Here is a 16,166-nt window from a genome sequence, read left to right on the forward strand (position 1 = left end):
TCAATTACAGTAACACATTAGAGTGGTACCCAAAGCATCATAGACAGGAAGAAATGGTTTTAGGAAAACCGATGACGGATGAACCAGAGAAGAGCGGGCTCTAAATCCAACCATAGAAAAAGTTACACACTTTTAAATGAAAGGACACTGAATGGACAGCAGTCGATATTTTTAACATTCTTTCCTTCCCACACTTTCCACTCTGCTGAGAACAACACACCAGTGATACACTGATCCTGTTGACTCACTTGAGTTCTTGTGAGTTAGTGGTCATCATCCCGCGGATGTTCTTGTCGGCCAGCTGACAGCTTGACAACCTGCAGGAGGAGAAGAGCCACTATTACTTTAACACCACCGACAGTTTTACAAACATGCTCTCATCCCAGGGCCACACATAATGTGGTTTTCTCCGACGATGGCTGTGTCTCACTGTTACACACAAGAGTTATTTTTCTTTTCTTTTTAGCAACAGTGCCTTGTTGGACTGGCTGCAGGAACATTGGCCACTGTGACATAAAGATCCTGTTTTACAGACCTATGGCAAGCACCTAGGTGGTGCTGGTGAAACTCACCACCAGCATTGTGGCAGCACTGTGCTACTCGCGCCAGGTGTCGTTAACATTTGTCATCTTTTGTATTTTGTGTCTGTCCTGCTTATTGTTTGTGGGTTCCTCTGGTTGCTCCACTAAATCTGGGGTCTCTTCCTGTTAAAGGGCAGTTCTTCCTCACTACTGTTGCCAATCAGTCACTTACAGGGGATTGCCTGACTGATGAGCTTCTCACTATACTGTAAGGCCTTTACTTGGAAAAATGAACTCCATAAGCCAAAGGCTTACTAGCCAGGATACCAAGATTTGTGCTTCCTTTAGAAATTTGAGTTTTACAGTTTGTTTGATTTCTAAGTCATTAGTTGGGTTTAAGTTCAACTATTTGGTTACAAAAACAGCACACAAAAGCACAAGAAAAAGGACTTGGATCTGACAAACACCTTCCTTCCCAAAGACCAAACACCTTCTGCTGAAGACGTTTGATTACTTGATTATTTGATTTGATGACTCTTCTCACTGTTGAGGTCTGGGAAGCACTTCCACTCCCTTAAGGCCAAAACAGAGAGAATGAGGAGGAGCTTCTTCCCCCAGGCTATTCGGACCCTGAACCAGGCGTAGGACTGGACTCTCCCACACACATTACATCACTATAAGACTGGACTCTCACACACATCACATCACCACACGCACTCTGGTTTTTCTTTATGCACACTTCCTATAATTTATAATCTTTATAATCTCTTTCTGCTATTTGCACATTTTTTACTGTAAATTTCTAAGTTAATTTGTAAATTTTTGTAGTAACCTGTAAATTGTAAATACTGTAAAATCACTGTCATTCAATGGTCGGGCATTGCACAGCTACAAGCATTTCACCCCCATGTCATACTGTGTATGGTTGTGTGTGTGTGAGACAAATAAAATTTGAATTTGATTGCAAGGAACAAGAAGAAAGTGCATCATTTGTTTGGAAAACAATAGCCTTACTTATGGTCAGTGAACAAAACAGTGGAGCTAACATACACTTCATAGATAGAAGTCCTCTTTCTTGACGGTGTTATGTTAACTGATGGCTGATGATGTTTTTTTGATGATGAAGTAACTGGTTTAGGAAAAAGATCGGGATTTGGGACAAAACACTATTCTTCACACCAAACATGATGAGTCAGGAGTAACAGCCAAATTGTGTCCCAAATTCTGAATGAAAGTAATCTGATTACATGTAGTTTTATACTATGGGTTAAGCTGTTCAGCCTTTTGAAGATGCCAATGTTCACATTTTTGACGGGAAGCCAGATGGTTTGAAAGCAGGGTAAAAGAGACCATCCATGTCCACTGTGATTGTCCATCACTGAACAGAGGAGGTGGCTCACGACACCAACTGTGGAGTCTTAAGATCCTTTCCCAGGTGTCAGGTGACCTCTATAGGTCACATGGTAGAATGAGGTTAGGTCTCAAAGTAGTTTCACCCTAAACCCTGGTGGTAATGACCCATGCCGTTTTTCACACCTTGGCTCATCTGCTCCCCACTATGGTTTACATACCTGCGACTCTTAACTTAAAGAAGTCCAGTCGCTTCCGTCCAAGCTCCTTAGACTCTGATGACAAAGAATCCTTTTTTTTTTGAGTGTATCATGTTTCCACATTTCACAATCCAAAGTGTGGAAATACTAAAATCTCTACGAGAATTAATTTTTTTCTTTAAAATTTTTGAAATGAAAGAAACTTGAAGTTGCTGAAACAGGTCAAATAACATCTAAGCAGAAGTAAAACGTAAACTTTGCAGCGCAGAAGTGATGAGCCTCTGTAGGGAATGATTAGGCTAAACACGCATAACAGAGATTTTCTCTGTCCTCACATGAATCCTGCTTCACTCATGCAAAAAATTCACAGCCTGAAGTCTTACTTATTTTGTTTGTTGGTTGTTATGCAGTCTTCAAAGTAATTAACCAGATCAACTAAGGGAAACTGCTCTGGGATGATTTTGATGTCTGACCCTCCTCCAACTCAGACGCCTGCCTCATAGTCAAGAGTTTCAGATTTTATTTGCTTACACGAGCGCCCGTGACACAAGCTGATGAAAGTAAAAACAATTTGGCCAGTTGCCCAAACCCCAAAGAAAAGGCTCGATCAGGACACATGCTATGCATAGCAAAGAAGCGAAGCAAGCTCCTCCACAGTTACTTGTTTATATCACACACATCTCCTGATACGTGTGCGCTGTGAAGTGTCTGCACTTATTGAGCTACAGTGAGGGGAAAAGCAATATATCAATAAAAAATGATGAAAACTATTTTTTTTCTTTTGGCCTGTGAATTCCTGTCATTAATAATCCTGAGCTGTTAGCCTTTGTCTTATTGGCTCTTCGGCAGCTGGCGACAGAAGATGGTGCGAACGCCTGTGTCACATCTGATGAAGCCTCTCAACGAGATCAGAAACACCACGGAGACTAAAACACGTACTGATGTGCCGATCTCCGTTTCTAAATTTACAAGGTTGCTAATTAGTTTCGTTCCCGCTTCAAACTCGTGCTGTTTGTCTTTGCTATCTGCTGATGTTTCAGGGTTATGTCTATATTTATGTACTTTTGTAAGAGTGCTGCACCATCAATTTAATGAGACAGGAAAGTGAAGTGACATATAGCGCATAGTGAACCTCAGCTGCCTTTGACTGAGGGTTTCTCGCCATCCTTCGACCTGAACGTGAGAGTGTTTGGCTCAGAGGCTGCTGGGTAACAGCGTGCAGCAGTCGGATTACTTACGTGATGAGCTCCTTCTTGCTCTCCTTGCAGGGCAGGTATTTGTGGTGTTTGGGGCTGGGCATGGTCACCTCGGCCGGGTAGTGCTGCTCGTCCAGCAGCTCCTGGAAGGGATCCAGCTCGTCGCTCTGGTGTAAGGACGAGAAATAAGCCGACTACAGCGCGTCACTAAAAGCTCTTCGTTTGCAAATTTACACAAACTTCACAACACATTCCCATTTCAAACACAGGAGACAACAAGGTTATGTGAAAACAGCATTATCAGGTAATGTTAGGTTTTCCTTAGTCAAAGATAATGTTATCCTCAGTGAAACAGTCGTTAGATTCCCTGTAACATTAATTAGACATTCCTCATGTCTGAACACATCGCTATGATATAGTAAATTAATTTGTGTTCCATAACAACTTTAGAAGTAATTAAAATAAATTAAAAAGTCAGAATTAAAAGAACATTTTAATTTACTGAAATAAAAAATAACTACAGATGCAAACGAAGAGGGTAATATGTAAAGAAATAACATTAAAAAGTCAGACATTAAGTTTGTGAATTTAATGTCAGAATGTATAAATCTTCTATGTCATCTCACAGAATATGTGCTATTGTCATTCATACGTGTACGTTTCCTGCCGTAAGTAAGAATATTACCCTCCACTGTAGTTTAGCTGATTTTAACCCACAACAGGGCTTCATCTCATTTATGTAAAAAAAAATAATCAATATGTCACAAAGTGAAAACTTTTTAGGTGTCATCCAAAATGTTACAATCTGAAAGTTTTAAAGGCTAACTTATAAAAATGTGCAGATTACAACATGTGCGTTATATATAAAACAGTTAAAAGCAGGATTAGGAGAGAAAAAAATGACTGGAACGATTCTCACATTAGTTACACACAACACATTTATCTCAAAAATTCAGAAGAAAACCTGATTCATTCTACATGAGTTGAATAAAATATGGAGTGTTTCCTTACATTAAGTTTAAAAAAAATATTCTAGAATCCTCAGGAATGTATTTGGTATATAGATCTAAAAAAGTGCATTATAATCAGTGTTTTAGAAAACATTTGGCCTTTTTTAGATCAGCGTAGTGTGTCAGTGCCCAGAGAGCTACCAAGCATAAGGTCTGAAAACATACATATAGGCTGTTTACACATAAACAGCCTATATGTACCTACAGGTTTGTTATATAGCTGTGCTTTATGTATATTATGTTTTTTTCTCTGTGTGGTGGAACATTTTAAACATATTTATATAAATTTAATTTTAAGAAACAAATTATAAACATACCAGGGAATTATTGTGGACATAAATCGAGTGCTATGGCATTTATGTGTGTACGAATAACTAATAAGAAGAGCCTGATTTATAGCATTTAGGCCCTTTTTTAATGTAGCTGTATGAGTCATATCAATTTAGTGTCCCTGAAGTTCTGGTCATAATAAGCAGATCTGTACTGGTTGCCAGATGATTTCCAGGTAAATGTGTTCCCAGCACAGGTGTCAGAGGCGTGTCTCTCTGCTTGTTAACCAGGTCGAGCTTCTTTCTGCAGCAGTTTGTGAACAAAAAGCTTTTGTGGCTCTAAGAACACTGCAGTCTGCTCTGCAGTCCACACATCACACCTCCTCAGTCGGGAGCAGAAATCGTTGTGGACTGTCTGGAGAAAATCCCATCAGACGCCTCGCTCTGGGCTCCGGCCTCCTCTGCAATGTCGTGCTTCATTAACAAACGCAATTACTCTCCTGATTAAAACCTTTCACTCCAGCGCTCTAAATCCAACGAGGCAAATGTAGCAATTTGCTGCATGGGTTGCTCTGTGTGATATCAGATCTGTGAGGATTGAAAGCGTGCCGATGATCTATCGTGTTTTACTTATGTATTAGTGCTGTAATTCAGTATTTTAATGCACCGTGTGTGAGCTCCTGAAGCGTTCATTTAGTCTGAACCATGCAGTGCTGCTTCTGGCCACATGGGAGCGCACTGAGCCTTCCGGAGAGCCTGTCTGCATCCACCCTATCAGCCAGGGTTATTTATCAAACTGCACAGAGAAATTTGAACTTGCATGAGATAAAAATGGAAATTCTTGACTTTTACTCCCCAGAAACTTTAGATTAAAACCCATTTATCAAACTTATTTTGTCTCTGTTCACTTAGATCTTAGATTAGTGTTGCAGTGCACTGACAACGTGGATGGACTGTAACGGCTGTGATGAAGAGCTGTAACCCTATTTATGCTTGTATTGCATCACAACTTTTTGTTCTAAAAGACTAAAGCCGATTGATCCTTTTGTTCCGTGCCACATTGTAAGATTTTCTCTGATCTATCGCATCTCCGCAGCATGAGCGACTTCCCTTTTATGTGTGTAATATAAAGTTAATTTCACAGTAGTGTATTAAAGACTGGTAACACAATAACAACAATCTTCATAAATGGAAAGTGGATAATTAATTCAACAGGTTTTTAATATTTAATATATCTAATATTATAGATATTAGATTATATATTAGATGCTGACTTGCTTAAAATAGTCAGATCTTGTTTTTTTATTTACTTATTTTTTAGGAGGCTACACCAAGGAGCTGGATAAAAAAAAAAGAAGAAGTATCTTTTCAAAATAAAAGACCCAGTTTCTGCAGACCAAGCAGTAACCTCCAGAGCTGAAAAACGAAGCCAGTGCAGAGGCACCAAAACTGAAGTTCTTCTAATGGCCACTTGAGGCTGACTCTGAAAGTGTATAATTCCTCAGACTCTCATGTTAATATCTCCAACTTTACAGCAGAAATAAGTATCTTTCCCCCTCCATATCAGTGCTTTAAAAAAAAAAATCATTCATCCAACTGTATAACGGAGTTAGGGGCGTCGCCATCTTCAGTGACAGGTGCTCTGACACAGCTGCCAGGCCATTACTCAGATCAATAAATTGGACTTCTCTGCCATGTTTAACAATAAAGTCCATTTTGTTTCTATATAACATTTTAAAAAGGAGTTTTATTTTGAAAGTTTAACTTATTCTTTATCCCATTCTTGTGTCTGACTTTCTGTCCTCCTCATCTGCTCTTCGCATGTCAAAGATTCACCAAAATAAGACACATGATTATAAGAACAGCAACACAAACTAAACAACATTTGATGCCCCGAGAAATACAAATGAAACTTTTATCACCAAAAATAATGTCTAAAAAAACTGATGCATTGTGCAATATCTACTTTTAAAAAAAACAAAATAATTACTTATTAATGTTTTATTAACGATTACAGTTTATATGTGATGGTTACTATAAAGTGTTATTTAAAGGCTTAAAAAAAGACACAGCTCGACTTTAAAGTTTAAATTACTTATGCTTTGGCAGAATAACATCACTGAGGTAACTAACAGCAATAAAGCTCTGTTTCTTTGTTTTCACTCATACACTCGGCTGTAAGTCTCTTGTGTGAGATGTGTGATGGCGTTTCTTCTTTTATATGATTTTGCAATCTCTCTCTTCAGCGGTCTTTCTTTATTATTCTTTTGTTGAACTGTGTCTGTTTGGTGGCTCCAGGGTGAGGGGTGAACAGCAGAAACTGAGCGGCGATGTACAATTTTGGCAAGCACCATCGTTCTGTGCCATTTCAATGCCTTGGGTTGGTGAAGAAGTGCATGCAAACATAATAAACCCTTCCAAACTCACAAAATTTCCTCTTGCGTATGTAAAGTGATGCAAAAATTATGCGTAACAATCGGCAACCAGAAGTACACCCTCGCAAAAAATAAGCCCAGAACTTCTCTATGGCCCTTTCTGCTTTGCACCGCAGAATAAGGATTCCCTTCTAACAGCTTATAAACTATGATCATCTTCTAATCTATGCATGAACACATAATATAAACTCTGGGTTCCTTAAATCTCTCAATTTCATGCTTGAAATTATCCTTACTTTGCACGATTAGGGGCCTAAATAAATCTTAAATCAAGTGCTTAAAACCCTTAATCATAACTGTAAGGGCAGAGAGTGCAGCAAGAGCAACATTTAGAGCTTTAGCGTGGCCTAAAAATATTTAACTTCCACCTCTTCAGGTTACTTATTCAAAGCACTTGTCACCTTAATCCTAAAATGAAAAATTCAAGGTGTCTCTGCCTCCATATCATTAAATATTTTAAGTTTTAATCAAGCATACTGTAGTACAGAAATTACTCTCTACATTAGTTTGTGTCAGTGTAAATATTAATCTGCTCCCTGCTGCGTTTCTATATAAACTACTTAGAGTGGTGCAGAACCTCCTGTAAAGACGAGTCCTGCAAGCTGTGTAATAATCTGCCGCAACACTAAATACACCAAACTCTAGTCTTCTTTGCTGCATTTAAATCAGTAGATTTTAAATATGTAGTGTAGATGCTGCTAATGTGATCAGCGATTCTGAAAAGTATTTTGCAGAACTTCAGATAACAGTTGATTTGAAAGCCAGAAAATTCCTCATAACTGGTTTATAATTTCAAATGAAGGCTCTTTGAACGACGTATATCAGTTGCTACAAATAAATAATTGTTTATTTCCTACAAGTCACATAATTTCAAATGAGTTGCTTAAGTAATTTGGTCTGTAAGTCAGTGCACAGCAGGTCAGCTCAACATCTACAACAAGCTAACAAAGTTTTAACAAAGGCTGCATTTTTTATTTGAGTTTATTAAAGTTAACCTATATATATATATAACCTACGCCCATTTTACACATGGCCAAAGTTTGAAATGATGATGTCAGTGTATGTGCAAGTAGTCCCTTTGAGCTGAAAGCTCAGGATTTCTACTGCTCTAAACACCCAGTTTCAAATTTTTTTTCTACTCTTGGCTCTGTATGATGTCATTGGGAGGGGTTATCCTTATATGGGCATCTAATGGCAAAGGCACACTAGTAAACCTCCTTGTGATTGTAAGTATTTCTTTGCCACAGCTACTACAGAGCCTCAGGGTGTTGCACACTCAACCTCTAGGTGACCACTTTCAACTGCAAGCAGATGTCACAGATGCAGTATCGTTTAATCACCATACTACACTACGTCACTATTTGTAGAGGAATATCTGAATTTGCATCCACCCATCGATTTTATTCCACTATTCCACCGCAGCGAAGGCTAAAGGAAGGAGCTAAAAGCGCTTTTTTCATAGAGGCTATGAAAAAAAGCTAGAAAAAGGCTGTAAGGCTCATTTTGATCTGTGACTTATGCAAAGCTACTCTAAAAAGTAAAATAATAAACAGCATCAAGTTGTAAAAGGGCATCATAGTCTATTTAACGATATCAGTGAATCGGGAGACCTCTTGTGAGGAAACAATAACAGAAAATAAACTCAACAGTGTCAGGACTTTTTAATCGCCCTATGATAAAAAGTCAGTATTTATAGGAAACTTTCAAATACCTACAAAAACACGGATGATCTGATATCCTCGTGTTGGTGTTGTTCCCAGACCATCATGAAAATGTTGTTCCAGGTTCAACATTGCAAGTGACCAATCACATTGTTGTGACGTTATTCCTTTGCGCGCCAAGCCATTCGTGCATTTATAAAATTCCAATGTTGCAAGGACAATATAAATTCTGCTTACTGTTTATTAAAGGGTTACGGTTAGGGTTAGGGTCAGGGTCCGTTGATCGGCGGACAGAGGCGGTTTCACGCAGCTTTAGTACAGTTTTTTGTTTTACGCCGGTTTTTCCCGAAGTCGCAAAAGTATGACGTCACAACATTCTGATTGGTCACTTGCAATGTTGATCCTGGAACATTTAGTATGATGATCTGGGAACAACACCAACACGAGGATATCAGATCAACCACAAAAACACACCTTCTACCAAGGCCCATGATCTATTTTAATGAAATATGTTTAGACGTGCTTTGTCAGTGCTCTTCTTTTCAACCAAGTTTCATGAAATTTCACTTGGCAGATTTTGAAAAACCTTGCAGGCAGACAAACAGCATCAAAAACACACATTCGAACAGCACTGCAAATAAAATTTTTTAAATTGAACGCATCCCAAAAAAAAAAAAAAAAAATAATAATTTCTGGAAACATCGTCATAACAGAAATGTATTCTAACTATGAACATTTAGGTGTTAATGTGCTTTTATATTATATTTATATTATATTGTGTTGTATTAAATATTGTATTTTATATTATAGTAGCTTTATAATATGTGCAAACTGTGATTTCTGAGGTTTTGTTCATAACATCCAAATGATAAGTTCTAGAAGTAAAAGTATCATGTCAGAGTTGTTTGTATGTATAATTAATGCATTCATTAACTATATAAGCTGTAATAACATCATGTTGTATTTAACCTCATTCCCATAATGCTCATTCTAAGCTCTGTAAGTGTTGCACAGTGTAGACCTTCCCGTTACCTCTTTGTGGTCTTGCTCGTCTCCCAAACGTTTGATCTTGTTGCAGTCGACGGGCAGGTCCCAGCAGTCGGTGTCGCTCAGCTGGTAGCAGCGGCTGCTGAGCAGAGCCTGCCGCTGGGGAGACATCGGCTGCAGCGGGGTTAACACCGTCCCGCTGCCCTCAGGGCCACCTGGCTGACCAGCCACATCCACCGCCCCGCTGTCATCCAGATCGCCAACTGGACTCTGAAGAGCAAAGGAATCTGAATACTGGTGAGGTATTCAGAGGGCTTATTTTTGTTATGTGATTATTGTTGCTTTTTTTCAAAAAAGCTTATTTTATCATTTCTAACAAGTTCTCAGGAGGTTACAGGCTAGTATACACACAGTCTCAGTCACAGAGGTTTTAAATGTTTTCAGTCTTCAGGTCATTCAAAAAGCTGCTGCCAAACCAGAAGACCTGTATAAACCCTTCTCCATACTAAACTCCTGCTCTGCTGGCATCCAGTTACATTTCCTAGACTTCCAGGTGATGCTTAAATGTGATGCTACTTTTCTACTACTTTTGATTTGTTTCTTTTTTGCACCTTTACTTTTACTATCACTGCAATCTAACTGTTATCTTACTATATGCTAGCCTAAATGATTTTATTCTATTTGTATCAACAGTAATGCCCATAATTATTCGTACTCCTGTGAAATCTTTTACATGAAAGCTCAGGGGTGAAATTTTACTTTATTCAGTTTATTGTAGTTGTGATAGAATGTTCCAGATGCATGTTGATTTTACACAATGGGCATAACAATAAAAATACTAATACTTATAATAATTTGTACATGCTGTCCAAAATGATTCATACTCTTCACCTGCCTCAATATTAGGATTATTGTTTCTTTACAGTGTAGGTATTTTAGGTATTTTCAGCAATGTTAGGCAAGAAATCCATGTCAATTTCTAGAAAAGTCCAGAAGCCGAGAAGCTGAGGGGAGCTGGTAAAAATGCTGCCAGTTCATGGTCAGCACTAGAATGTGCTATGAGTAAGAACTAAGTGAGGAGCTCTGGTCACATATTTTGATTGTTGTCAAGGATGCCATGGACTCCAAAGCCATATCCAAATGATTCCAGGTCCCTGTACCCACAGAGCATCATTAACAAGAACAAGATATTCCACACAGTCAAGAACCTGAAGAGACATCGTAGAAAGCCCAAAGTTACACGCCATCTGGGAAGAAGTGTGTTATGGGAGGCCAGCAGTAACCCACACATCACAACTAAGACTATTCTACAAAATCTGAGCAACACCAGAACACAGATTTCAAGAAGATACAGCAGCAAACACTATCCAAGGGGGCTTTTCATGGACAGTGACCACTCCTCCAACACAGGCACACACAAGCTCATCTAGTTTCTGTAGCTCTGACAGAGCTACGATTTTGGTTGCCAGTGTTATGGTCAGATGGGAACTCTTCAGCCACAGAGATGTGGCTTTTGTTTGGTGAAAGAAATGTGAAGCATTCACCCAGAAAACACAGTCTCACTGGTCAAACACTAAGGCGGGATGGACCCAGATGAACCTTTTAAAAGCTGAAGGAATCATTAAAATCATTCATCCAGCATTCTTGGGCAGCATGGACCATCTAACCAGATTACAGTCCAAAAACATATGGCCTAATTAGTAAAGGAACAATTTGCAGACAACAATCTAAATATTTTGGAGTGGCCAAGCCAGCGCACCGGCCTGAGCCCGGTTAGAATTTCTGGAGAGAACTAAAGACCAAGATCATGGCAAAGAAACCCTCAAACTTTGAGGACCTGGAGAAGTTCACCAAAATCATTGTGGAGACGTGTAGAAATATATTCAACTGCATAAAGTACTTGGAGGCTGCAGCTACAAATAAAGGCTACAGAGAAAGAGTATGAATAATTCTGGAGATGAGATTTTTTGGGAAATCAGTCAAATATAATCATACAAATAGTTAAAAATATCGAACATCGATTTGAATGTTCTTCTCATAGCCTTATGTCACCTTTTTTATAAAATGGTGAAAGAATAAATTTGATGTGTCAATAATATATCTTAAAACCCAAAAGTCCGACACGAGTATGAAGAATTTTAGGCAAAATTACATTTAGATATGTTTTCCTAATGCTCGTCTCTGAGTTGCGCTCTCTAGACAAAGCTGCCTTGTCTTATTTTTCCCCCACTCCTGCCATTGTTTAGGGATGTGATGTAATAAGGCAGGCATCCCATTTTTACTTGCAGCGCCTCAGATTACCTGTGTCAGCAGGTCCTGGGGTTTCCCTCCCAGAGCGTGCGGGAGCTCCCGGCACCGTGTCGACAAGTTAAGGATGGCCGTGGCCGCCATGTGGGCCGCCTCCATGTCGTGGGTGTAGTCAAAGCTACTCTTACTGCAGGTGCTGCTGGCGCTGCTTCCACCTCCACCGCCTCCCCCTCCTCCTCCACCTCCTCCTCCTCCACAGCTCAGGCTGCTGCTGCTGCTGGGAGCGTAGCTGCTGGTCGTACTGCTGGCCGGGCTGGACGTCTTACAGTAGCGCTTAGCTGCAGGGGTGCACACAAGTATGGCTGATTTGTTAGGCTGATGCTGGCTTTTGGCCAAGCTGTTCAGCAGATGGGTTTTTTGCACGGGGTTTAAAATTGCAGAGAGATCCTCTAGCTTTTAAGAATATGCAATAAAAAAGACAGACTGGTGAGGGGAAAGAGCGAGAGAAACAGATTGAAATTTAAGGCTTTCTAGGATTAAGTGGGGAAACAATGAATTGACCAGAACAAGAATCCACTCCAAACTAAAATTCAAACAAGCTCAGTGCCTGAGATTGTTGAAGTTGTTCAACTTTTTTGGTCACTTTGCCAAAATCAGAGCTCGTAAATCAAGATAACATATCTTAAGACTGTTCCTGCCTCAGAACTGAATTGAAAATGCTTTGGACTGGATGTCTACATCTGATTTTTATTTGGAACAAATTCTAAGAACTGCAGCATTTCCTTCTTTGTGAGTAACATTTGCTAAAAAAAAGAAAGAATACAATGCCCAGCTGTCCCAGAAAATAACTGACCTTTTTTTTAAAAAGTAACTACTTACAATATTTGTATCCTCAGTATGTAAAAATGGACCCACAGGAACAATAAGCAAAGTATTTAGAGGCCATTTTTGGTCTGTTTAAAGGATTTGCTGCCAGATAGAAAACATATATGAACACCAGCCTTATGCGCTAAGTAGGGAGACATAGAGTCATTCAACATAAGACAGAGAAACAGATGTTTGGGCAAAGCCAGAGAAAGACGCTGCGTGGTGGTGAATCCGGCCTCGGCAGGCCGGAACGATGCTGATGGAGGGAAGAATGGTGGAAAGGAGGGAGGCAGGGAGGGAGTCGTGACAGAGGGGAGCTCAGACACCTCGTCTAAAAATCTCCCTCCTGCCTGCTTCTCACTAATGGCTCCCAGCCAAAGAAACAGGGCTCGCCTCCATTATCTCTCCTGTTTCACAATCCCTCCATCTGTACCTCCTCCCTCCCTCCATCCCTCCATCCTCTGCTCAGAGGAGGCAGGCTCTTAGCTTGGCATTTCCATAACTCTGCTCCAGCCATGTGGAGAGGCCGAAAACATCAGTGTTTTTAGCTCTATAACAAAGAGAAGACAAGCAGCACAGAGCATGTGTCGTTGTGCACGTTATAATGCTTTTAACATCGGATACAAAATGTTCTCCTCAGAACAGGAAAATGAATAGTAATCCCTAAGAGTGGGATCATCTGGAAGGATTCTTTTTCCTTTCAAACAAACAAAAAAAGGAATCACAATAAGCCTGACCATGGTTTTTACGGTGATTTTGAATTTACCTATAATAAATTTTTTAGACACATGGATCCATCATTAACTCAAATAAATATCTCCAATATTCTTCAAAAGGTAAGAAGAATGTCAGACCCCGTACAAACAAAAGACGCAAATCACCAATCAAAATATACGATAAATTGTTGTCACATGATCTAAATGTGGGACCGATGATTTGCAATTGTGTATGTTCATTCTTCTCACCGTCGAATCCCTTCGGGGAGGTGTCTCGTCCGTGGTGGTGGGACTTGGTCGTCAGACCTCTCTTTCCGTAGCTGCCGTGTTGGGCATCATAGCCGCCATAGTCATAGCTGGTCTTGGAGTATTTCTCCAGCTCCTTCGCCAAGTTGGATCGTGGCGTGCTGGTGGGAACATTGTTTTTGTAGCCATACTCAGGAATCTCCAGCTGCTTCACAAAACACATTGGTCTGAAAGGCAGCCAGAGGGTAAATAAGGCTGGGATCGAACTTCACTGCACCATTTAGCATCCCTACTTCGGATTAAAAAGTGGATTTTTTTTTATATTTGTTTTGTTTTTTCAAAGAACTAATAACAGTCTGTGTTATTTACCTTTACGCCAAAAAATTGGCTGCACCATTCAGCATCCCTAAAAAACTTCGAATGGTAATTAGTGGAAGAAGATGGTGAGTTTCTGTTTTGTGGAAGAATATTTAAGCCCAGCTTTTTATTTAGTTGCTAGCTGACATCCTTTCAGCTTTCAGTACATTCTGTTTAAAAAAGGCAACATATATTCCCAGATTGCCTTACAACTCAGAAATATACCAGGAAATTGTTAAACCATTTTGCATCATCAAATAGAAAACAATGAAGGTTTTCTTTGTTATGGAATATTTTGCAAGTCTCAAGCTTAAAGACACTATTAAGCTTGCCCCGATCATTTAAGGTGGTGCGAGATGCTCTCCATCAAAATAAGTGCAAACTTTTAGTAATAAAATTTTTTGTTTGTGTTTGCTAATTATTCACAGGATAGTTTTTGATTCCGGAATTCCCACCATATCTGAACTAGTCACACATGTGGTTGAATGTACAGTACTAGTGACCTGCACCTAGATATAATGAGGATTACTAGTTGTTCTGCATCCCCAGTTCCTTATGTTTGATATGATCTGGAGCTGTATGTGTGGGAATTTCATTGCACCATTCAACATCCCAGATATAAAAAACCCCAAAGAAAAAAAATGCTTCCATAACATACCATATTCAGAGTTCAGTGAGCAATTCGGCATCCCTTGCTAAGCTATCAGAATTCAAAATATGCTGCTTTACTGTACTGAAGTGGGCGGTACCTGAGGACACGGTCTGACGCCTGATTGGTCTTACTGCCGCTGTCAGTTGAGTGAGTCTTCTCGTGGACCTTCGCCATCTTCTCTGCAGCAGCGATGGGACAGCCGGACAGACTGAAGGATTAGGGAGGGGGAGACAGCACACGGCCTGGTTACACACTGTACCAACACACGCACACACACATGCAGCATCTGGCTCTCAATGAAGAGCGGTTCAGCTGTCAGTACCAGCAGTTCAAAATGAATTATGGATTTAAAAATGGCCTTCTTTGTGTTGACTTTATGACTTGCTTTCCAGAAGACAAACTGGTTTATCAGTTGACTTTCTGTGTGACTTTTTTCTAAACAGGTATTGCTTAAATTTACAGACAGACATGTTTGTGACTCCTGCTTCTGTACATCAGCGGTCCCCAACCCCCGGGCCTCGGACCGGTACCGGTCCGTGAGTCGTTTGGTACCGGGCCGCGAGAGTTGAGGCTCAGGTGTGAAATGTATAGTTTTCAGGGTTTTTATCGGTTTTCAGAGTTATTTTGTTATCGTTTTTATCATTTACTCGGTTTTCCTTGGTCTTTTCACGTGTGTTATGAATAAATTTTCTTTTTTTCGGTACTGGTACTAGTTTTATTTTTGTTGTATTTATCCGCAACACCTTAAAGGCCGGTCCATGAAAATATTGTTGGGCATAAACCGGTCCGTGCCGCAAAAAAGGTTGGGGACCGCTGCTGTACATCACTCAAACTGCAAAATTCTAGGCTGAAAATGAAGCCAGTGCAAAACTGGCATTCAGCTAATGTCCACCTGAGGCTGGCTCAAAAAGTTAGTCACTAGTCCACTCCCACATCAATGTACAACTTCAGCCATGAAAGCAGAATGTTTACAGCTTCATATAAGAACAGGCCTCTTGCCTGTGGTTGTGCTGTTGGTACCTTTTAAATGAGCTGTAGTTTGGAAATGGCAAGAAAATAAATTGTCCTGTTTTATTGGGCTGTTATTTAGCACTAGCTATGACCGGGTATCTTTGTCTATGCATTCTTTGATGTCCTCGCTCCAAAAACATCAACATAGTGATGCCCAAAACAATAATGTGAGGCTAGTAAAAGTGGAGACTAGAAACTAAGTGAGGGTATGTAAATGACCAGGTGACAGCATTCTTGTATCTCTTTACTGTCCTCCCATTTCACATATTTACAAAACTGACTAAACAACTAATCATCAAAGATGATTAGCTGACAGAACAGCAGCACAGATTTGGCATATTTTTCCTTCACACATCACCGGCAAAACCTCTAACCTTGAACCATTTTAATGGAGATAGACAGAATATCAAAAATACAGAAAAAACATTCATAAAAGTTATG

At 39.8% G+C, this 16,166-nt stretch overlaps 1 protein-coding gene across 1 annotated transcript in view; it reads right to left on the minus strand.

Annotated features, from left to right (window-relative positions):
- Positions 1-16,166, minus strand: part of myt1la (myelin transcription factor 1-like, a) — a 93,359-nt gene that overhangs the window by 11,234 nt on the left and 65,959 nt on the right. The window contains exons 11-16 of the mRNA XM_080882208.1: positions 14,812-14,922; positions 13,709-13,932; positions 11,931-12,214; positions 9,675-9,899; positions 3,310-3,434; positions 249-317 (exon numbers count right to left, since the gene is read on the minus strand). Coding sequence (XP_080738334.1) covers positions 249-317; positions 3,310-3,434; positions 9,675-9,899; positions 11,931-12,214; positions 13,709-13,932; positions 14,812-14,922 — 1,038 coding nt within the window. The remainder of the gene's footprint in view (positions 1-248; positions 318-3,309; positions 3,435-9,674; positions 9,900-11,930; positions 12,215-13,708; positions 13,933-14,811; positions 14,923-16,166) is intronic.

This window comes from Rhamphochromis sp. 'chilingali' (assembly GCF_963969265.1).
Source record: "Rhamphochromis sp. 'chilingali' genome assembly, chromosome: 5".
NCBI lineage: Eukaryota > Metazoa > Chordata > Actinopteri > Cichliformes > Cichlidae > Rhamphochromis > Rhamphochromis sp. 'chilingali'.